General features: G+C 30.5%; 1 protein-coding gene across 1 annotated transcript; it reads right to left on the bottom strand.

Annotated features, from left to right (window-relative positions):
* Positions 1-18479: 18479 nt before the first annotated feature.
* On the bottom strand, positions 18480-21879 carry LOC124916070 (cytochrome P450 81Q32-like). The gene is made up of 2 exons (XM_047456806.1): positions 21022-21879; positions 18480-18519 (listed from the first exon to the last, which is right to left on the bottom strand). Exons 1-2 carry the CDS (start codon positions 21594-21596, stop codon positions 18480-18482), a joined length of 615 nt encoding a protein of 204 aa, XP_047312762.1. The 5' UTR covers positions 21597-21879.
* Between the last annotated feature and the right edge of the window lie 1199 nt (positions 21880-23078).

Genomic DNA, 23078 nt, shown 5'->3' with positions numbered 1-23078 from the left:
ATATATATCCAAATTAACCACAACTCTCGACCCGGCAATCCGAACACTTTCAAAATTAAGGATCATTATATATATATATATATATTAGTTAGTTAGTTAAAAATGTCCCACGTTCATTAAATTTGGTGATGAATTTAAAAAGTGTTATTAGCCTAGTTTATTAAAAAGTTGTACTTGTTTTGTTAGGTTGCGAGTTCGAAACATATCTAAAACATTTTTAATTTTATTTTTAACCATTTTAAGTTTATGGGCGGGTTAACCCAAAATCCGATTCAAGTATCCATTACTCTCACATATATATCCAAATTAACCATATTGACCTGGCAATCCGGACACTTTCAAAATTAATCATCATTATATATATATATATATATATATATATTAGTTAGTTAAAAATGTCTAGCGTTCATCAAATTTCGTGTTGAATTTAAAAAATGTTATTAGCCTATTAGGTTAATGAGTTGTACTTGTTTCTTAGGTTGCGAGTTTGAAACATACATGTAGTATTTTTAATTTAATATTTAACCGTTTTAAGTTTATGGGTGGGTCAACCCAGTATCTGACCCAAATATCCATTTACTCTCACATGTGTATCTAAATTAACTACAGCTCTCGACCAAGCAATTCGAACACTTTCAAAATTAAGCATCATTATATATATATATATATATTGATTAGTTAGTTAAAAATGTCTCGTATTCATCAAATTTGGTGTTGAATTTAAAATATACTGTGTTATTAGCCTAGTTGGTTAAAGAGTTCATTTGTTTTATTAGGTTGCGAGTTTGAAACATACCTATAGCATTTTTATTTTTAACAGTTTTAAGTTTATGGGCGGGTCAACCCAAAATCATAGCCAAGTATCCATTTACTCTCACATATATATCCAAATTAACCATAGTTCTCGACCCGGTAATCCGGACACTTTCAAAATAAAGTATCATTATATATATAAATTAGTTAGTTAAAAATGTCCCACGTTCATCATATTTGGTGTTGAATTTAAAAAGTGTTATTAGCCTAATTGGTTAAAGTGTTGTACTTATTTTGTTAGGTTGCGAGTTTGAAACATAACTATATCATTTTTAATTTTATTTTTAACCGTTTTAAGTTTATGGGCGGGTCAACCCAGAATCCGACCCAAGTATCCATTTTTTCTCACATATATATCCAAATTAACCACAGCTCTCGACCCGGTAATCCGAACACTTTTAAAATTAAGCATCATTATATATATATAGATTGAATTTTCCAAAATCATATATGCTTAACTCATATATTTCAAGAAAGAATTTTATATAAATTAACTCATATATACCATCATAATGGTCATTTTTGCATTAGCTAGCTAGGATTTGAACCCTTAATCTCAGGTAAGATATATGAACATTTAGTCACGTGTGATTATTAAATTAAATTTATAATTATATATATATATATATATTATTTTGTAGGTAAGATTTTAAAAATATTATATATTTATGAGGGTAGTATTTATATTATGAAAAATGATAGGGTAAGCGAGGCTGAAACAACAACCCTCCAGCGACACCACCTGATTCCCATCGTGAAAAAAAAGCCGTGGTGGATGGAAAAGAGAAAAAAAATTAATAAGGATTTTTTTATTTTTTTAATCTCTCTCCCTCTCATTTTTCTCTCTTTCTCAGTCTCTCCAGTTTTGAACCTATCGTCTTCTTCCCCTCCTCGACGATTTCTTCTTCATTTTTGAACCATTCCTTTTTCTACGACTTGAAAATTCGGCTATTTCTTCTTCATTTTTTGAGACTTCGGAATTCGGCGATTTCTTCTTCCTTCTTATGCGACTTCGGACTTAGGCGATTTTTTCTTCCTTCCTAGCTTTGAAAATGGTAAACCTAAAATCAATATCGAACAACAATATTAGCGAATAACTAAAACCCTAAAATCGTTTTACTTCTAATTTTCAGGAGAATCAAATTCTTTCAACTACATCTAGGGGCGGATCCAAGTACAATGCTGCCCGAGATTTAGCTCGGGTAGTCCAAAATATTGTTTATGTATTTGACAATAACGACGGTAAATTACTATCGTTATGGATGATTTGTTGTCGCTAAAAGGTACTAGTGACAGTAATCTTGGTTTATTTTGTTTGTTTACTTGATATTATTATCGAACTAGCCCAGATAGATTTTTTGATAAAAAAAATTAGCCCGAGTTGATTTTAAATCCTGGCTCAACCCGTTAACTACATCCAAGTCCAACATTTACAGAAGGTTAGTTCCCAAAAATGATCATCATTTAATTAGGGTTTCATTATTTGGAAACTGTATTTAATTGTGTTTTTGGTTTTTGTATATGAGTTAGGAAATTTGAGTTATTAGTTTTTTAAAAAATACATGACAAAACTATAATTTATTCCTATTACTGTTTTTTGTTTTCTATTTTGAGTTAGGAGATACATGACAAAACTAGAATCAATAACAATTGTAGAATGCTATGACCTCGTCATGTTTTTATTCATATTTCTATTTTTTATTTTTGAATTAGGAGATTTGAGAACATGGTATAGTAAATACATATAATAATGGAAATTCTGAAATTGAAAGATTAGCTGAATTATGTTTGGAGATTAAGAACTTGAGCAATTGGTTTTGTAATGGCCATGTACAAGACCAATTGGTCTTGTACATGACCATGTTCGGGATGTTCAGGACCAATTGGTCTTGTATATGGCCTTGTGCTGTACCAATTGGTCTTGTACATAGCCATGTTCGAGATGTTCGGACCAATTAGTATTGTACATGACCATGTTTAGGATGTTCAGAACCAATTTGTCTTGTACATGGCCATGATCAGGATGTTCAGGACCAGTTAGTCTTGTATATGGCCATGTACAAGACCAATTGGTCCAGTATAAGACCATGTACAAAAACAATTGGTGTTGTACATGGCCATGCTCGGAATGTTCAGGACCAATTATCTAGTAGTGTGCAGATTTTTGTGCCTATGTGTGTAAGTATCATTTGGTAGTGAACAAACTACCAAAAACAATTGTAGAAATTATCGACAACCGGTCACTACTAGCAGGTATTCTGTTGGAGAATAATTATGAGAACATCCCGATAATATTGGAGAAACTGATGGATTTTTTGCAGTTTTATTAGTGTCTTGTCGCCACTGAACTATCCAATTTCAATTTGTCATTGCTGACCATGTATTAGCAAGACAATTTTAACAACATCGATTCCTATAAATATTATTGTTAGGTCCTTTTTATTATACTCAGAGGTCCATTTAATAATATTGTTAGATCCCTTTAATAATAATGCAAGGTCCTTTAATAATACTGCGAGGTCCCTTTAATAATATTGTTATGTCCCTTAAATAATACTGTTAGGTCCCTTTTATAATACTTCGAGGTCTCTTTAATAATATTGTTAGGTCCCTTTAATAATATTGTTTGGTCTCTTTTATAATTCTTTTATGTCCAATGTAATGCTTCTAACACCAATTTGAATGTTGTTTATGTGATGATATTTGTGCTTATTTGTGTTAATTCACATTATTATCTTACAGTATATAACATGGATAAAAAAGTAGTTGAAAATATAGATAACCGGACGCTACTAAAGGATATTACGTTCGAGAATAAATACACTCTCTAATTTCAATACGACATTGCTTACAATGAATTAGAAAGATGATACGAATGACGTTGATTGTGGAGTATACCTTATGAGACATATAGAGACTTACTTTAGTGATAAAAAAGTGGGATTGCCTAATCAATTTGAAAAATACCAAAATGATGCTTAAATGGTTAAGGATTCATTTCATGCCCCGAATCTTGAATTCAACCCACAACAACAATAGGAGACAAGTGGAGCAATAAATTACATAAATATACAAATCAAATTAAATAATGAGCCTGAAACTTTCATTTTAATTCCCTACCCTATAACATGGATTCATTTGATTCATTTAATTTTTTCTATTTTATTATTTTCGAATTAAAGATACAGTTTATTTACATATTCATCTTGAGTTTGTATGATATATATCTCATTAATGTGATTAAGATAATATGAAATTTAAATATAAAAAAGGGACTTCGCTAATATATAAAAGGGACCTCGCAGTTTTAGAAAAAGAGTTGAAAAATTAGAGAGAGTTGCTACAATGTTATAAAAGATAAAGGATTTCCCCACAAGTATTATATTACAACATACAACATTTTCATACAATTACTACTTTCGTTTAATGTTTGCCTCACAAGTATTATCTTCTGAATATGTTTGAGAGGACAAAAGTGACGTGAAAGAATATTGAGTCAAGACTAGATCATTTCATTGTTGTTTTTGTTGCGTTGAATCATGCACAATTGTTGTTATTACGTCATTTCCCTTATTTTAATCCCTTTTGTTCATAAGTCTTTCGATTACAAATTGTTTACGTTTGATTGGCGGTCAACCTCTAGCCCTTACTCTCATGGGAGAGTGAATAAATTGTGTTGGTGCATAAGGTTTATATGAAGAATGTGTTGGTGTAGAAGGTGTATGTGCAGAAGATGTTGGTGTAAAAGGTGTATGTGTAGAAACTGTTGGTGTAGAAACGGATATTGTCGAATATACAATGAACTTTTCCTTCAATTCTTTGACCACTTCAGCATAAAAATAAATATTATGATCAGATTGAGTTGCAATTTGTTGGAGCTCTTGCATCATTAGAGTAAGATAGTTTTACCGATTTCTTTCATTGTCATCCATATTAAATCATAAATGTTATTAATACTTTGATAAAATCTTTTTAAATCTTTGCGCCAACGGTCCAAGATATAATTACCCGTCACCATATTCACCTTTATTCTTCTCAAAAGCTAAAATATGTATACACAAGAGTCCTATAAACTCAAACAATTTACATTGACAGTTTACAGAAGCCCCGTCTGGTTGAAGTTTACATTTAAAGAATCATCTCTCCAATGTTCTCCATTATGACATCGTATGGTCTCCACCACTACAAATGTAGTTGTTGTCCCATCATCTTCAAGTATGGAGGTGTTGCAGAACATCAACATTTTTACCTCATTCTAGAACAAATTAAAAATGTCGTTTGTATATACACTCTGAAATTGCTTTTCTAAATACCCACTCACAATTCGAATAGTCAAATTATAAGAATGAAAAACCAGTTCTTTTCCTTCTCTATGTTCCTCTTAAGGACATGTCATATTGCTCTACGAATTGTTAAAGTGATGTTTTAGAATGAACAAAATCATCAAAAAAAAGCATTCATAGATTCACTTCTTTGAGATGTTGGAATGCCTGCCTAGAAGTAGCATTTAACATACACAAAATCTATTTTGTACGTTCTACGTGCAAGGAGTTCAGCCAATTATTGTCTTGTAATGGAAACTCATCTATCATTTTTAGCCAACTATCTTCACACTATTGGATTATGATTGAGTTGAAGACAATGTTCTTAAATGTCTTTTTATAATTTTATAATGAGCATGTGCACACAATTTGGTGGGGGAGTTTCTTCTTTAAATTCCAAGATAAAATCGATGATTGATGTTCGACAATACATTTTCAATTGCAATGGCCATTGATCAATATTGGTTAGTGATTATTGTCTTTGGAGCACGTTCGTTCATACATGTCAATCATGCTTTGAAAAGCTAAATATATGACTCTGAATCCTCACTAGACAATAAGCCACATCCTAAAACATTGACTGTTCATGATAATTAACACCGATAAAAGGAGCAAATGACACATCATAGCGGTTGTGTCAAATGTGATGACATCCGAGAAGTACTCGTATGCAGCCATGCATCTTCCATCAACCCAAAAGTCAAGAAAGACTATACATAAACCTTCTTACAAGAAACAAAATAATAATAATAATAAAATAAGGATTTTAGAAAACAATTAGGAGTAGAGTCAAGATCTATATTTTAAAGTAATCGTCTCAAAAGAACTAAACCTCGATTAAAAAATATCAATTTGAATTCTTTCTCGTTTTTAACGAATATTTAAGAAGAGTTAATTCACGAAGGAAATTTTGGAAAAAAAACAAAATAAATTAAGGCCGAACAGAAAGCCAAAAAGTGAGAAAAGTTATTTCATCTTTTCCAAAAATAAAGATGTTTTAAAGTTCAAGACTTTGAATAAATATATAAAAGAGAAAAATACTCACTATGGTTGAAATATTGAAATCACCACTTGATGTTCATAAAGAATTTATGTCTTAAATTACTAAAATAAAGAACAGGAGTGGAAGAATTTATCAGATATACACGTGGTACTAAAAATATATAGAAAAAAAAGAATTATATGTTGGTTGAGGTTTTGAAATCACCAATTGTTGCTCACTCGAATCCTAGTATTGATTGTTATGGCAAGATCATCAATGTACTAATTCTACTAGATACACCCTGATTGTCAAAATGACTCAAAGAGGTTGAGGTATTGAAATCATCACTTGATGTTCATTATAAATAAATAAAAAATAATTCAAGTTTACCGATTCTATCAGATATACCCCGAGTCAATAAAACTCTACTCAAAGAAAAATATTGTATAACATTCTCTAAAAAAATATAGAGATGGAATAAACTTCAAAAAAAATGTGGCTCGAAATAAGGTCTAAAATAAAAATCATCATCAAAGTCTCAATACTTTGATCAAACTTCTTCGAGAAATTAAAAGTACAAAAATTATCGTTTACACACGAGATTGAATTTAAAAGTGATGAATTTTAAGTCGAAAAAAAGAAGAAAATTTGAATTATTTGTAAGACGATCCAAAGAAATGGTGTTCAAGACTAAACTCTGAAATATTTTAAATCCTAAAATATTCCTAACAATTAAATCAAATATATTAGATAAGTCAATATTTTGTTCAACTCCCAGAACAAAAACAAAAAAAAGAGTATGAACTTATAGGTAAACCCTGTACAAGGGTATTTTGTTATAATTTTTTTTGAATTAAGGAGAACTAGCATGACACCCAACAACCATGCCCCCCGCTTCACCTCTAAGCACTTTCATATGGAATCGAACTCGTGTCCTTTTGGTCTCTTAAGTCGACTTTTACCACTAGACTACATTGGTATGTTCATTTTGTTAGAAAAATGTATCGCTATAATAAACTTTTGATTCTAGCGAGGGGAATTTTAAATAAAAAAAAGTAAGTGATTGACCCTAAAATCACAAATAAATGTGTTGATAAAAAAAGCAACGGGACAACATTTTATCAACTATCCTTGATAGTACGAAGTTTCCATAGTGGAATCTTGAGTTTGAAAAAAAATCATTAATAATTAATTAACATAACAATCGTCAATTAAAAATATCTTAATATACTAAAAACCATCAAAATTTAATTAACATTACAATCGTCAATTACAAAATATCTTGACATACAAAAAAATAATCAAAATTTGATTGACATATCAAAATCAACAAGATTTGATTGACATAACAATCATCAATTAGGAGAGATCTTGACATATCAAAACCATAAAAAAATGATTACATAATAATCGTCAATTATGAAATATCTTGACATACTAAAACTATCAAGATTTGATTGACATAACAATCGTTAATTAGGAAATATATTGACATACAAAAAAACCATTAAGATCTGATTAACATAACAATCATCAATTAGGAAATATCTTGACATACCAAAACCATCAAAATTTGATTAACATAACAATCATCAATTAAAAAATATTTTGACATAGCAAAACCATCAAGATTTAATTGACATAATAATCATCAATTAGGAAATACATTGACATACCAAAATCATTAAAATTTGATTGACATAACAATCATTAATTAGAAAATATTTTGAAATACCAAATCTATAAAGAACTGATTGGTGTAAAATACGTCAATAAAGAAAAATCTTGACCTACCAAAAACCCTAACATTAAAGATTACCCATAATCCTAGTGATAGAAATAAAGATCTTTAGAAAATTATGATACACAAGCCTCTCATGAGCCTTGTTAAGTTTGATCTATATCGTTGTGACCATTTTTTAAAATAAAATAAGTCCGGATAAATTGTGGATTATAATGAAGTGTCTATCATTCAAACTCGGACATTCATTTTTCAAAATAAAAAACGTTTTTCAAACTCTAGACAACTAAATTTACAACCTCGATTTAAATAAATAAATAATAATTTTAGCTATTTTTGAGAAATAAAAAAGCCAATCAAGACTTAAGTCAATTTAATTTAAGTTTAAAGCTTAAACCTAACTCACTGGCATAAGACATTGGCTCAGCCCAAACTAGAAACTAGAGTCAAGCCTCAACAAAAGCCAAACCCATGAAAGAGGCAATGCTCAACACCAAAATTAAAGCTCATATGGTCTGCCTATGATGTAAATTAAATAAACAGAAAAGTCAATGACCTCTTTATACAAAGGTAAAATGTTGAGAACCTCCGCACAGGGTTAAAAGGGCAAGAGGCTCCTCATTTTCCGAAGATGAAACATCCACCCTCCTCTCATCTCATTCACAAAACGACGAATATACATCCTTATATTTTTTGATAAGATCGATGAAGACTGCGTTGTCTTCTTCCTCGATTAGGCATCAACGTCGACGGAACTACTGATGCTGCAATCATTCCCCTAACTTACGAAGCGGAAAATGAAGACTTCGAAGGTTGGATCTCGAACCTTGATTTGAACGACTAGTTGAGATGACTAACTTCTCGAAGATTAAGAGTTAGTTGGTCTGCCTATAAAAGGGCTTCATATCTATAAGAAAAAAAAAAAGAAGAGAACGAAGGAAGTTCTTTCTAAACTCTAAATCCTAAACAAAAAAACATGTACAAAATCAAATTCTTTCTAGATTTAAATTCTGAAATTTCATTGTTTTCAATATCTAGTATTTAAATTATCTGTAAAAATTAAAAATGTAAAACAATAAATTTCAAATTGGCCAAAAATTTAAAATAGAGACCGTCAGAATGGGTAAAGGAGAAAGCACGAGAACTCTTTCCCGAATATAACCAAACCCCGAACTAAAACATAACCTATAAAACAATGTTAACCCAAAACATTTTTCTTAATTTTTTAAAAATTAGGTGAAAACTCTATCATAAAAAAATCAATTCACATTTATTTATAAATATTTTCTTAAACAAATTCGAGAATTAAAAATTTTTAAATATTTTAAAAATAAATAAGAAATAAAGAGGCAAGAGATTTTGAAACGCTACATGAAAGGTTTCAAAACCTTTGAGAATCGATAAAAATATGAATACATTATTATAAGCTGATTTGGGTTATCCTCCACAACCCTTATCAAATCTAAGTTCATTGCTGTTTGATCCTATAAAATTGTCTCATGTAAGCTTTCAAATGTAAGTTGGAGAATTGGCGATTTTGCGACGTCCATAGACTTTTCGTAACGCAGATTAACCCTTTTTTTGTTTACATTGAATTGAACAAGTTGATGTTTATTCTCGTTGTCGACCCATATAGTCCATTAAAATATAATAGGTATATAAATCCATCAAAATATCATTTTTGTAGGATAAGATCTAAAAACCGATGTTGCCTAAAAGGGCCTAAGCAGGGACGAATTTATGTATGGGCTCGGGTGGGCTGAAGCCCACCCCGAAAATATATATATATATATATATTACGGTAAAAATATGACATTACCCTTAATTTCTTAAAAAAATTAATATAATTCATTGTTTTTTTTTATCTAATTATTAAAAAAAATTGTAAAACTTTACTTTTATATATTTGTTTTTTTCAAAATTTTCTCGTTATTATTTTAAGACCACCTTAAATTTTTTTCAAGCCCACCCCAGTTCGAAATCCTGGATCCGTCCCTAGCCTAAGGTACGACATGAAAAGATGAGGAAAGCCAAAAACAGAAGACAAAAGAGCAAAATGTTTGATTTTCAATTTCTAATACATATGTTTGCAATATGTCCTCTTTCATTTGAAAGAGAAATTTGAAAATATGGATTTGTTCTTATTGTGATATCAGTTTAGATTTTCTTAGAGTTGGCTCCGAGTTTTGGACTGCCCTAGTCGTTGATAGAAAAAAATAATTTTTTTTATTGTCCTAAGTCTAGTTTAAAAAATTTATAAAAAAATTGTTTTTGACGAGATTTAAATCCATAACCAAATAAAAGTTTTAAGTTTTTATCTTAAACAACTATGTTACAAAAACTCATGTTCAAAATTACAATAAATTTAATTAAATATTTTACTATTTTTAATAAATGAGCTGCTTTGTGGAGTGAGCTGCTCTAGCCCGAGGGCTTGCTGGCAAGGGTGGAGCCACGCTTGGACTAGGGTGGGCTCCAGCCCCACCTAAATAAAAAAAATGCTTTGGTTGTATCTGAATCTAAAGTTTTAAATATATGTATATTAAATTTAAACATGTAACAATTTGTCCTGATATCTTTGGATTTAATTTGACTAAGGGAAGGTTAGGAGATCAAACCCTGCCCCCCACTTAATTTTATATAATAATACATAAATAAATTTATATATTTTTTCAAAACAGTTTACATTAATATATTATAATCATCTTCTCCATTTTTTTATATTCTTACCAAATATTCGAAAATCCACTAAATTAGATTTTTTATATTTTCTTTATTTATATATTTAGTTTTCACTTATTTAAAATCTAATTAATTTAATTTTTACGTTTTCTTAACTTAATTTTTCTTTAACATGTATAATTTTGTTTTTTAAATCGAGTATTCTAATCACTCTTAAAATTTTGTTTATTTATTTTATTTTAGGAAGGGTTGGCCGAAGATCTATTTAGTAAGGGTAATTGTAGAAAAATTCGATTAATATGTTCACATATTAATACACGTAATAGTATAATACCAAAAATCTTACAGTCTAGTGAAAAACCTAGATTCTCCCTTTGGTTAGGGTGGGTTCCGCCCCACCTAAATTTAAAAAAATGGGGCAAATTAAGTAAATAAACCGGGCAAATGAGTCAGCCCCAGGTAATTTTTCATTCTGGCTCCGCCCCTGCTTGCCGGGTTTACCCTAGGCCGATCCTGGTTTTCTAATACTAGTGACTGATTGATTCAAATCGTATCCTACTTACATTTATGATAGTTTTGTTCAAAGAAGAAATGAAGAAGTGGTCAGAAGCCTGGTGTCTCTTCGGTTACCGTTTAGAAATTTCGATTAATGCCTTTCTTTTGATAAATAACAATGTGTAGATAATAACTTTAGGTCGGTTCATATTTTAGCTATGTTGCCTCTTGTTTTTTTAAAGAAAAAAAAGAGGGAAACTGGATTATACATTTATGCTACAATCGAATCTTGTCAAACTTCCGATCTTATCCAAGGAGATCAAGACTATTCATCAACGACCACGTATCCAACAACGTTCTCCAACGATCGAAAGGTTTGTGCCTCATGCTTGTCCCTAACCCTTGTCGACTGTTGTAATCACCAGTTGACTTAGGTCAACCCATACCAAACATGCCCACGTTACACAATAAACTCAAATAACGGTCAGCCATATTTTAAATAATAAATTGAATGTTTTTTTAAGTTTAGTCTTTAATGGTGGAGATCTCAAACGTTTCAAAAAGTTTTAACAGTTTTAGTAATCAGGGTTAGTCTCAAATGTTGCTGTTACAATTTTTTGTCTTTAATTGTTGTTTTCATTTCTTGTACGTTTTGGTTTTTGTTAAGAGACTATAAATAAAGGTGTGTGTGCTGAATATGAAGTAAGAGAGAAAAGAATAATAGAAAAATTGGTTTCAGTCTTATAGAAGAATTCCTCAAGAGTCTTTCTATCTCCTCTTCCTCCAAAAGTTTATTTTTCTCAAATTGGTATCAGAGCGCCATGGCAAACAAAGCGTCGGGGCAGATACCATTGCCGCGACTCACCAAAACCAACTTTGATAATTGGAGTATTCAGATGCGAGCTTTACTCGGTGCACAAGACGTATGGGAAGTAGTCGAAGATGGTTATGAAGAACCGGCTGAAACGGGAAATCTTTCGGCGACTCAGTTGAGGGCGTTGAAAGAAACACGAATGAAAGATAAGACCTCTCTCTACCTCCTATTTCAAGCGGTAGACGAGTCGGGTTTTGAGAAAATTGCAGGTGCAGAAAACTCGAAGGCAGCGTGGGACATTTTAGAAAAGGTTTTCAAGGGTTCCGATCGAGTTAAACAAGTGCGACTTCAAACTCTTTGAGGCGAATTGGAGGCCAAGAAGATGAAGGAGTCAGAAGGAATTTCTACATACATCACACGTGTGCAAACATTGGTGAATCAACTCAAACGCAATGGAGAAACCCTCTCCGATGCAAGAGTTGTGGAGAAGATTCTACAGTCATTGACCGAGAATTTCGAAAACGTCGTTTGTGCAATCAAGGAATTGAAGAGTCTGTAAGAGATGACTGTTGATGATCTTGCTGGTTCTCTTGAAGCACATGAGCAACGGAAGAATAAGAAAAAACAAGAGTTGCTCGAAGAAGCCTTATAAGCCAAGGCAACCATCAAGGAGGACAGAGTAATGTATGCGCAACACAATCGAGGAAGGGGATGCGGTCGTGGAGTTCGTGGTCATGGCCACAGCGGAGGCCGAGGACGTGGAAACAATTATGAAGAAAAGGATCAGTCAAGCCAACAAAATTGGCGTGGGCGAGGACGTGGTCGTGGGAGAGGCGGTCGGTCAAATCATCCAACTGTTGAATGCTACAACTGCGGAAAGCATGGGCACTACGCAAAAGAGTGCAAATCAAACATCGAATGTTACAACTGCGGAAAATATGGGCACTATGCAAAAGATTGCTATTCTGAAAAAAGGATAGAAGTGAACGTGAATCTGGTCGCGGAAGAGGAGACAAGAGAAGTCGGTGTTCTCATGATGGCCTATAAAGACACCACTTCCGACAAGGAGACGTTGTGGTATCTCGATACTGGAGCCAGCAATCATATGTGCGGGAACAAGAATTTTTTTGTGGATACAAGAGATAAAGAATGGATACGTGTCATTTGGGGATGAATCGAAGGTTCAAGTAAAGGGCCGAGGAAGAATATGTTTCTCACAAGACGATGGCAAAGAAGGGTCAATTGAAAATGTATACTTTGTCCCTGACTTGAAGAGTAACATTATTAGCTTGGGGCAATTATTGGAGAAGGGATACTCAGTACTCATGAAAGACCGAATGTTGCATTTAAAGAACGAAAAAGGAAGGTTGCTTACACAAGTTGAGATGGCCAATAATCGAACGTTCAAACTCAACTTGAGAAATGTTCGAGAACAATGTCTACAAGTCAAAATGGTGGATAAAGCCTCGTTGTGGCACTTACGATTCGGACACCTACACTACGGAGGCCTACAGGAGTTAGCAAAAAAGGATATGGTTCACGGGCTACCAGACATGGATTACACCAAGAAATTTTGCGAGGGATGTGTACTCGGGAAACAAGCAAGGAACTCATTCCCAAAGAAGGCGAAATATAGTGCAAGGAAGTCTCTCGAACTGATTCACACTTATATATGCGGCCCAATCACACCTAAGTCATATAGTGAGAAGAGGTACTTTATTACATTCATTGATGACTACACAAGAAAAACTTGGGTTTAATTTTTGAAAAAAAAATCAGAAGCATTCGAGTCATTCAAGAAATTCAAGGTTTTAGTGGAGAACACGACTGGTTTTTTCATCAAGGCCATACGGTCAGATAGAGGAGGAGAGTACATGTCAACCGCTTTCACAGTCTATTGCGAGGAACAATGGATCAAAAGATTCTTAACGACGCCCTACTCACCTCAGCAAAATGGCGTGGCCGAGAGGAAAAATCGGACTATCATCGACATGGTTCGGTCTATGATGAAGAGCAAAAACATGCCGAAAGAGTTTGGGGCAGAAGCGGTACAATGTGCCGTGTATGTCCAAAATCGATGCCCGCACGCAAAATTGGCGGATCTAACGCCACAAGAAGCTTGGAGCGGACAAAAACCGACTGTATCGCATTTAAAGGTATTTGGTAGTGTGGCCTACGCGTATATACCAGATCAAAGAAGAACCAAACTAGACGATAAGAGCAAAAAATACATCTTCATCGGATATAACGAGAAAATGAAGGCCTTCAAGTTATTCGACCCAATTGAAAAGAAGGTGGTCGTAAGCCGAGATGTGCAGGTGAATGAAGAAAGTGCATGGGATTGGAACAACCAAAAGGAGGAATCTCAACAGGAAGAAAAAGGAGAGTCATCAACCACTAAACCGATATTAGCACCAACAACCTCTCAAACATCTGATGATGAAGGCGAGCCCAAACAACCAAAGATGCAAAGTTTACAAGACTTATACGAGTCAACCAGTGAAGCACACTTGGTGTGTCTTTTGGCAGATGTAGAGAGCATCATTTTTGAAGAGACAGTGAGAGATAAGAAATGGAAAGACGCGATAGATGAAGAGATACGGGCAATCGAAAGAAATGAAACTTGGGAGTTGGCGGAGTTGCCAGATGGATGTCGAGCTATCGGAGTGAAATGGGTGTACAAGAAAAAGCTGAATGCCCTAGGTGAGATAGAAAGGTACAAGGCACGCCTTGTTGCCAAAGGGTATAGACAAAAAGATGGGATCGATTACGATGAAGTCTTTGCCCCAGTGGCAAGAATGGAGAGAATCCGGCTTCTTTTATCCCAAGCGGCACATTTCAAATGGTCGATCTATCAGATGGATGTGAAATCAACATTTTTAAATGGTGTGCTTGAAGAGGAAGTATTTGTGGAGCAACCACCCGGGTACACGAAAGTCAGAAAGGAGAGTAAAGTGTTGAAGCTAAAAAAGGCACTATATGGGCTAAAGCAAGCGCCTCAAGCATGGAACACCCGAATCGACACCTACTTCAAGAAGAACGGATTCATACAATGTCCCTACGAACATGCATTGTACGCAAAGAAAGACGAAGGTTAGACAGGGAAAATCTGGAATATTTGTGTCCCAAGAGGCATGTGCAAAAGATATTCTGAAAAAGAATAAGATGGAAGAATGCAACCCAGTAGCAACACCAATGGAACTCGGAACAAAACTCTCTAAATTTGATGGAGGAGATCGTACGGATGCCAGCAAATATCGAAGTTTAGTCGGAAGTCTACGATATCTCACATGCACAAGGCCTGACATTGCGTACAGTGTCGGCATAGTAAGCCGAGTCATGGAGGAACCGAACTACACGCATTTGAAGGCTATTAAAAGAATTCTTCGATACATCCGAGGAACGTCGTCACTCGGGTTACTATACTCCGAGACAAAGGAATACAAGTTGATCGGTTATTCCAATAGAGATTGGTGTGGAGATATAGATGATCGAAAAAGTACATCGGGATATGTGTTTTATATGGGAGACACAACTTTTACATGGCTCTCAAAGAAGCAGCCAATAGTGATATTGTCAACATGTGAGGCGGAGTATGTGGCAGCATCCTGGTGTGTGTGTCACGCAATATGGCTAAGAAGTCTACTAAACGAACTACAAATCCAGCAACACGAAGCAACTGAAATACGAGTCGACAACAAATCAGCAATTGAGTTGGCAAGGAATCCGGTGCACCATGAGAAGAGCAAGCATATCGATATTCGTTTCCATTTTATACGGGAACATGTTAAGGAAGGTAATGTGCGATTAAGTCATGTTGCGAGTCGTGATCAAGTGGCGGATATTTTTACAAAGGCGCTACCAACTGTGTTGTTCGAAAATTTCAAGAGGATGATCGGAATGAAAGATGGAAAAGATTTGAGTTTAAGGGAGGAATTTGTTACACAATAAACTCAAATAACGGTCAGCCATATTTTAAATAATAAATTGAATGTTTTTTTAAGTTTAGTCTTTAATGGTGGAGATCTCAAACGTTTCAAAACGTTTTAGCAGTTTTAGTAATCAGGGGTTAGTCTTAAATGTTGCTGTTACAATTTTTTGTCTCTAATTGTTGTTTTCATTTCTTATACGTTTTGTTTTCTGTTAAGAGACTATAAATAAAGGTGTGTGTGCTGAATATGAAGTAAGAGAGAAAAGAATAATAAAAAAAATTTGTTTCAGTCTTATAGAAGAATTCCTCAAGCGTCTTTCTATCTCCTTTTCCTCCAAAAGTTTATTTTTCTTAGCCCATTCCATGACCGGTGAACCAAACGGACCCGTTGGATTCAGAAAACCCTTTGGGCTTGTTGACATTTGGACTTAATTCTCTTTGTGTCTTTCAAAATAAATTAAAAAATAATGACGTTTTTGCTGCATTAAAAGAAAATGAAAAGAAATAATATATATATATATATATATATATATATATAATAATAAAATAAAATAGTAAATGGTGGAGTGATAATTGTTGACTAACATCCCCCATCAAGCGTCCCATATAGAGCAGACAAAATAAAATTATTTGCATATATATATATATATATATATATATATATATATATATATATATATATATATATATATATATATATATTCAATTGAAGGGTTGGTCTTTTAAATCAGTTAGCTGTGAAGTCTTTATCAGAAAATGATACATTTTATAATAATATAAGAAGAAAGGTCTATAGTAAAATAAGTCCAACATAACCACCTCATTTATTTTCTTTTAACAAAAATTCATTTCATTTTTATTAAAAACTATTTTTACAGATTGTAGTACTCTCAATAAGAGTCTTTAATTAAAAAATTTTAGCTAAATATTTTTTTGAAAGAAAAAAAATTGATTTAGAAGGCAAAAGAAAAATAAATCAAATGAAACTTTCAAAATATTCTATGTTTAGTATAAGCTATAGAGTTGGCTCTCCGTGTAAACAGGGACAGACCCTAATTTAGTTCGGGATGGACTTACATTTTTTTAGGGTAGGATAAAGTAAAAAACAATTTATTTATTTATTTATTTTTTTAATAAAACGGATAAATAAAGGTAAATTTTAATATTTTTTTAATAATTAAATAAATAAAATAATGAATTCTAATAATTTTTTATTTTTATTTTTGATAATTAAGAATTTACCCAACGGAGCTCCTACATAGATTGATCCCTACTTGTAAGCCTAAGTTAAAATAAGTTTTGACATCCCACTATTGTCAAATTCAAAATAATTAAATTAATAATTAAAATTTTATTTAAATTATTTTTTAGTAGTAAACTCATCAGGAATTTATTTAAAATTATTAAAGTTTAATTTTATAAGAGTATTATAATTATTCATTTATATAATTTAATATTTTTATACATCCATCATTTAAAAATATATTATATAATTAAGTATAATTTAAAAATAATAATAAGTAAATAACACTATAAAAAATAAATTTATTTTAATTTATAAATATAAATTCATTTTGTGTTTTGTTTTAACTAAAATAAATTAGGACATGCTTAGTACCTGGTTTTTGTACTCAAGAATGAGAAAGAGAATGAAATGAGATCAGATATTTGGTGGGTGATTTTGATTCCAGGATATTAATTTGATTCCTGGATACTCAGGAATCATCTCATCCTCTCTAAATTGGGAGGAATGAATCTCATTCCTGAGCGATACATTTTCTCTATCATTATCTCCACTCTCCTATTTTCTCTCTTATAATTATAATTATAATATCATATATATATATATATATATTATATAATTATATAATACGTTATTTTATAATTAACATAATAATAAATTTTATTTATTTATAAATAAATAATTTCAATTATTTAAATAATATTAAAGAATCATTTAAAATAAAATTTTATTAATAATTACAATAACTAATAATAATAAATTAATTTTATATAACTAATTTTATATAATTAATTTTATATAATTAATTTTAAATATTATATATTAATAATAAAATTAAAATAAATTAATTAAAATATAAATTAAAAATAAAATAACAATTTTATATAAAAAAATATTTAAAAATTAAATATAAAATATTTTAATAAAATTTATTATTAAAAAATTATACCATGTTATAATATATTATTAAATAAAATATTATATTTAATTTAAACTATATAATATTGAAAGACTTTATCTTATATTATTTATATTTAATAGATAATTATTTATTTATAATTAGTAAAAAATTAAAAATTCAATATTATTTTTGTTATAAATATTTTTATTTTGAAAAAATATTAGATGTTTATATTTTATTAAATTATGTCACTTAAATATTTTATATATTTTAAAAAATTATATTATAAAAATAATAATATTTATATTTTTAATTTAATAAAATAAAATTAAAATTAATCATAATTTTAATAACAAAATTATATTTATAACTTCTCTTATAAATCCAAACGTTATTAATGGTAATGAGAATGATTAAAACTCTTAACCAAACACTACACTTCTATCAATCATACCCATTCTCATTCCACATATTTATCAATCTATTCTCATTCCTTTAGTTGAACCAAACACATACTGGATAAAGTTATTGATAATTAAGGACGCCTCGTGAATATCAGAACTTATCCCCTTTATCCATCATTATCACACTTGTCCTGCCAAACAAAAAATAATCTCATACAACCACAATCATTTAAAAATAAGTTGCAAAGGATTCAAAACAAATATCTTCAAATTGAACATTTTCATCAAACATTGCCACACTTGTGCTACCAAACAAAAAATCTCCAAACTACGACCATTTCAAATTAAGTTGCAAGAGATGTAAAAAAAACAAAAAAATATACCTTTCCTTACCAATTAAAAAAAAATAAGAAATATTACATGTACTGACATACTATTTTCTTAAATATCCAATGTAGGTTAATTTAATAATTGTTAGACTTTAGAGTTCATGTGTTTCATAAACGGTTAAACCTCAAAAAAAAAAAATTAGAATAACTTGTTGGAATTAATTAAAGTAATTCCAAAATAATCTTCAATCATAAACTATAATACTCTAGATCTTCATTCTTATTCTTGGGATATGAAAGACAAAAGCGGAATATACATACCTAGATCCTTAGACATGATTAGATGAGATGGTCTTTCAAAAAGCAGAAATCCTTTAGCCTTATTTCTCCGATGATAGGGATTCAGAGAGAGAGAGAGAGAGAGAGCGTGTGATAAAAATAAGTTCCTTCTTATTTATTATCAATCAACCTCCCTTTTATAATTTCTTCTGCCTTTTCAGGACCATAACTGTCATATCTTCCTCATTACGCTAATTTCTAATTTGGTCCCTCATCTAATTAGAAATACCGCAACATATCCACAATTTAACATTCATAACAATAACGTCCTTAAGTCAAATCTCAAACATTCTTTGATCACATAATATTGACTTATTATAATCAATGACCATATATCAATTTAAATATAGAAATATCCCTTTAAATTCTAACATAACTGCTCATGCAAATTATTTTTATGATCTTAAGCTAATTTAACTTTGAATTTTTTAAAAAAAAAATTGATGAGGAATTTTGAACAAATTAATTTATTTTAGAAATTCTTGAGTTTATCAAGAATACATTTTTATTTCTATAGGCTGCATTCATTTTAAAAGGTGGGGTGAAAATATAGTTGAAGAAACATAATCTTATTCAACAATATATATATATATATGAAAAAAAGTTCACTTAGACGTATGTACCTGTACAACTAGCTCATTTAAACGTATGTACTAATAAAAAGTCATTTAAATGTACCTACTATCAAAAATTGGCTCATTTAGTCTCTTTTAATAACCATGGTTAACTTTTATTTTTAAATTAAAAATATTTATTAATTAAATATTAATATATTTTCTCTCTCTTTCCTTTTCATTTATTATTTCATTTATTACTAATAAATGAAATCTATATTTTTATTTTTTTTTTATAATTTTTTATTATTTCTATATAAGTATTTATGATTGATTATTTTAATTTTATTTTATATATATATAAACATTCATCATTAATTATTTTAACTCTATATTTCTTTTTATATATTTATATTTTTTATATTCATATTAATTATTAATTATTATAAAATTGTTTGATCCCAATAATTGAATATAACAATGAAAATTCTTTCAACAATAAAAATCCTTCCACACAAAAATAAATTAATTAATAATTAAGAATTGGATAATAATAAAAACTCATTCATCAAACACAAAAGAGTAATAATCAAATATTAGACAAAACAATTCATTTACTACTAATATAAGTGGTGAACAAAAATTAAATAAAAAATTATTAATTTAATTTTTATTTATATTAAACTAAATAAGAAAAAACATTTTTTCATTTTTATTATATTAAATTAAATAAGAAAAAATCTTTAAAAAAAATATTACAATAAAACATAAAATTCATAAATAAGTTGTTAAATTAAAATTTAAAAAAATAAGAATTTAAGAAATATAAGAAATAAAACCTAATAAAAAAAAGAATGAAATATAAAAAAGAAATTAATATTAAAATAATAAAAAATTTAAGAATAAAATAAATTACATAGTTTAATTAATGAAAAAGAAGGAGAGAGAAAATATATTAATATTTAATTAATAAATATATAAATTTAAAAATAAAAGTTAACCATGATTATTAAAAGAGTGTAAATGAGCCAATTTTTAATAGTATAAATGTTTAAATGACTTTTTATTAGTACATACGTTTAATTGAACTAGTTGTACAAGTACATACGTCTAAGTAAGCTTTTTTCCTATATATATATATATATATATATATATATATATATATATATATATATATATATATATATATATTTAAACCTTCTTAAACAAAGAAGAAAATGAAAGAGCTAGTATAAGAAGGTTTAAATATATATATATATATATATATATATATATATATATATATATATATATATATATATATATATATATATATATATATATATATATATATATATATATATATAATATATATATATATATATATATATAATATATATATATATATATATATATATATATATATATATATATATATATATTCAAATGATTATAAATGCTTATGCAAGATTTCACGAGCTTTGCACATAACCTCAAGACCTCAAGTGGTTGAGCTTTAGGCATGGAGAGACCCTTCCCCTCACTTAAATCAACCAATTCATTCTCACTTAGTCTCTTCCAATGAAAGCATTGGATCAACGAGCCCAATGCCAATCCCATAATTCGATAAGCTAGGGCTACTCCAGGACAAGCCCATCTACCCATCCCGAATGTCATTAGCTTGTATCCACTTTCAGCTTCTCCATCTTCAAATCTATCGGGCTTAAACATTTCCACTTCTTCCCAAATATCAGGATCCCTATTAATGGCCCATGCATTTACTATTAATACTGTTCCACGAGGAACGTCGAATCCAACAATCTTGCAATCCTCCGACGACATGTGGGGGACAAGGAGTGGTCCTGCTGGGAACATTCGAAGGGTCTCCAAAATCACTCCATGGAGATAAGGGAGTTTAGCAAGATCAGATTCATCCAATAGGCGGTCTTGGCCAATTTGGGCATCTAGCTCGGTCGCCACCTTCTTTAATACATCGGGGTGATTTACTAATAATGACAATGCCCATTCCAATGTTATCCATGATGTATCCGTCCCAGCAAGTATCATAAACTACATGTACAAATTTGTTTAAAAAGTGAAACTCAAATAAAAAAAAAAAATGAAGAACTCCATGATGGATAATTAGATCACTTACTAGTAATAGACCTTTGATAATTTCATTAGTATAGTAGTCCGGTTGTTTTTCTTGTAAAACAAGTAAGTGGTCAATCATTGAGTTACCGTCGTTAGATAACCGATGTTGATCTATGAGATGTTCGAGAAAGGCATCCATTTTCTTTTGAAGGGCCGAAAAATTCTTTTCGTAGTTTTGATAATCAAATAACGTTAAAAATGGTAAAAAAATCTGCAAGATGTGATACACCAAGTAGTTTGAAAATCTCGTCTATAATATTAAATATTTTTTTAGCCTCGAAATTCGAAAATTCTCCTTGGTTGAAACATTTTATTCCCGAGATTATGCTCATTATATTATTAAACGATAACTCCCATAACCGTGACCTGATAATGATTTAACAAAAATATCAACCCAAGATATAACTTTTCGAAGCCAATTAAATAATAGAAATGAACTAATGTTTTTTTCATAATTTTTTATTTAAATAGTACATATAAATATTATATATGAAATGAATTGTAATTTAATCACGGTGAAGAGAATTAAAGAAAAATTATTTTATGTGCAATTTTTCCAAGAAGCAATGAATTACCACAAATTTGACAATTTTTTAATTCCATCTTTATATGTCAAAATGATAGTATTTTGAAGAATTTAGAATGTGCGATTAATATTATTGAAAGTTCTATTTACGTTATTTTAGTATAGTAATAAAGTCATCAATAAATCATTATCTTAGTAACAAAACATTAGTTTAAATTCTTGTTTATTAATACAAAGTCTTAATATTAATGTAAGAATAGATCTAGATGAAGAATCGTAAATGAATTTTTGGAAAACAATGCGCACCTCATGTTCACAGCTGTAAAAGTGGAAGATGACACTTGATGAAGGTCTCGAAGTAGATGTTTAACTTGGTCTTGTCGAATGGATAAGGAAGAGTTGAGACGGGTGGTGGAAAAAATCTCGACTGTTAGTAGACGACGCATCTTTCGCCAATGGTCCCCATAAGGTGATTCAATCATGGAGGTGTAATTGTAGCCAATGAACTTCCCAGAAATGAAATATGGCTGGTTGGCTATATGATATCGTTCTTGGTGAAGCATTCTTCCACAGCGGACGGGGAAGATACGACCACTGCAAGCCGGTTTCCCAGTTGAAGGGAGAAGACAGGGCCTAGTTTTTGTGAGAGCTCGTGAAAGGTCCGATGAGGAAGGTCGCTTAGGAGACGAAGATGTCCGATAATAGGAAAAGTAGGCGTTGGACTAGGTGGAAGGTTTCTCTTTAATCGTTTATGAGATGAGAGAAAGTTTAATATGATGGTCACAAAGAGGATGGAAATTAAAGAGGCGTATTATAACAATGTAGTAATTGCAAGGGCGAATCCAGGATTTTTTTTTTCACTGGGCTGA

The sequence above is a fragment of the Impatiens glandulifera genome, chromosome 9, assembly GCF_907164915.1.
Source record: "Impatiens glandulifera chromosome 9, dImpGla2.1, whole genome shotgun sequence".
Lineage (NCBI taxonomy): Eukaryota > Viridiplantae > Streptophyta > Magnoliopsida > Ericales > Balsaminaceae > Impatiens > Impatiens glandulifera.
This window is presented reverse-complemented; position numbering and strand designations above follow the sequence as displayed.

Excerpts from the sequence above, each read along its gene's own strand:
- LOC124916070 (XM_047456806.1), bottom strand. The coding sequence starts at position 21,596 with ATGATACTTGCTGGGACGGATACATCATGGATAACATTGGAATGGGCA. Across the intron at positions 18,520-21,021 it reads CAACCACTTGAGGTCTTGAG|GACAAGTGTGATAATGATGG; the intron begins GTTATGTGCAAA and ends TTTGTTTGGCAG.